The sequence below is a fragment of the Octopus bimaculoides genome, chromosome 22 (genome assembly GCF_001194135.2).
Source record: "Octopus bimaculoides isolate UCB-OBI-ISO-001 chromosome 22, ASM119413v2, whole genome shotgun sequence".
Taxonomy (NCBI): domain Eukaryota; kingdom Metazoa; phylum Mollusca; class Cephalopoda; order Octopoda; family Octopodidae; genus Octopus; species Octopus bimaculoides.
In genome coordinates this window covers 28,935,673-28,937,509 of record NC_069002.1, presented here as the reverse complement: position 1 = coordinate 28,937,509, position 1,837 = coordinate 28,935,673, and the positions used below count along the sequence as shown (strand labels likewise).

Below are 1,837 nucleotides of genomic sequence, written 5' to 3'. Positions count from 1 at the left end.
ACTCCGGACATTGAACATATGTCGTCTGCTATAAGATGTCACTACAGAACTTAGCATTGTGTAACTAGCATAAGGGCCTCAAGTTCATATTTCACTGCAAGTGTTTTGTCATTTAGCCTAAAGAATATTGATGTCCTCGCCTCTTGTAAGACATCTGCTTAGTGAGATCTTATTCAACTTGAAATTCTGTAAATTAATTCTTGGATTTGGGGAAATGTGGATAGAGGGTTCAGTAAAATAGAGAAGGTACATTAGGTCTGCAGTGCAGGCAGAGTAAAAAGGGGAGAAAGTGGAGACACAAATGTATTCTTTTCTACTCTAGGTACAAGGCCTAAAATTTTGGGGGAGGGGGCCAGTCAATTAGATTGACCTCAGTACACAACTGGTAATTAATTTATTGACCCTAAAAGGCAAAATCAACCACGGCAGAATTTGAACTCAGAACGTAAAGACAGACGAAATACTGCTAAGCATTTAGTCTGGTGTGCTAGCGTTTCTACCAGCTCACTGCCTCGGAGGTGTAAGTGTATTGAATGTGTGCGGGTGGTGTAGAGTTCTTAATTTCTGTAGAGCAGATAGTGTTGCGATGATAGACATAGAGAATATACTGCTTAGAAGACTTGAGTTTGTGGTGTTGATGAGTGACAGCCATCTTGTTAGTAAGATGGCATTATTTATATGACTAATCATTTCATTAAGCTCTAATGCTAAGCGAATTAATTCTTCTGTCAAGCCATATCTGTGTTTATTAGGCTGATATTTGTATATGCTGAGTGGTAATTATTTCCCAGTTGGTCAATGTGATGATGGCTTGTAAGTATTTAGCTGAAGGCTCATGGCTTAGTGGTTAGGGTATTTGGGTCATGATTGTAAGATCAGGAGTTCAATACCTGGTAGCATGTTGTGTCCTCAGGCAAGACACTTTATTTCAAGATGCTCCTGTCCATTCAACTGGCAAAAATGAGCAGTACCTGAATCTTCCTGATACATGTCTGTGGGGTACTCAGCTACTTGCATGCTAATTTCTCAAGCAGGTTATTCTGTTGATTGGATCAACTGGAACCTTCATCATAACTGACGGAATGCCCTTTTTCTTTTTTTCCTTTTTTTATAAGTATTTACTCTGAAGGATATAGTTTTGATACCACATTTGTGAAATATGATTATCTTTATAATGTAGAAAATCCTTGAAAAACTAACACATAATATTCACGTTTTCCATATTTCCATAAAAAAAACTAAACATATTTTGCTTTTTCTTTCTCTTCCCAGAATTATGGTTCTTGACAATGGAGTAATCTGTGAATTTGATTCGCCAAAACATCTTTTAAAGAACAAAAATTCTATATTCTATGGAATGGCAAAAAATTCAGGAATAGTTTCCTGATGACGAACTTCAAAGAATTACTATTGTTAATATTATTAATATTATCATTATTATTCAAAGACAATTTTTGCAAGATGGCAACTCTGCTCATTTTGTGCCGTTTGGACAATATTCTTGTAAAAAAAAATTTTTTTTAAACTATAAAAAGAGATTTGCATCATTATTGTATATAGACTCCCACGTTATCTTTTAACCAATAACGAATAAAAAGTATTTTGTTGGCAATTTACACAAAATGGTTTATTAAAGAAAATATTTGGAAAAAAAAAAAACTAAAATGAAATTGCCTTAAAGAAGAAAAAAATCACTAACTGAATTCCACAAAGCAAGGAATGGAGTACAAAGTGCCAAACTATGTATGTGTGTGTGTGTGTATATACACACACAGATGAATGATTTATATTATATATATATATATATTACATACACACACACACAATATATACACAC

General features: G+C 34.2%; 1 protein-coding gene across 1 annotated transcript in view; it reads left to right on the top strand.

The window, feature by feature from the left end:
- Nucleotides 1-1,387, top strand: part of LOC106876829 (multidrug resistance-associated protein 1-like) — a 10,122-nt gene extending 8,735 nt beyond the window's left edge. Inside the window, exon 6 of the mRNA XM_014925545.2 lies at nt 1,273-1,387. Coding sequence (XP_014781031.1) covers nt 1,273-1,387 — 115 coding nt within the window. The remainder of the gene's footprint in view (nt 1-1,272) is intronic.
- Nucleotides 1,388-1,837: the final 450 nt, after the last annotated feature.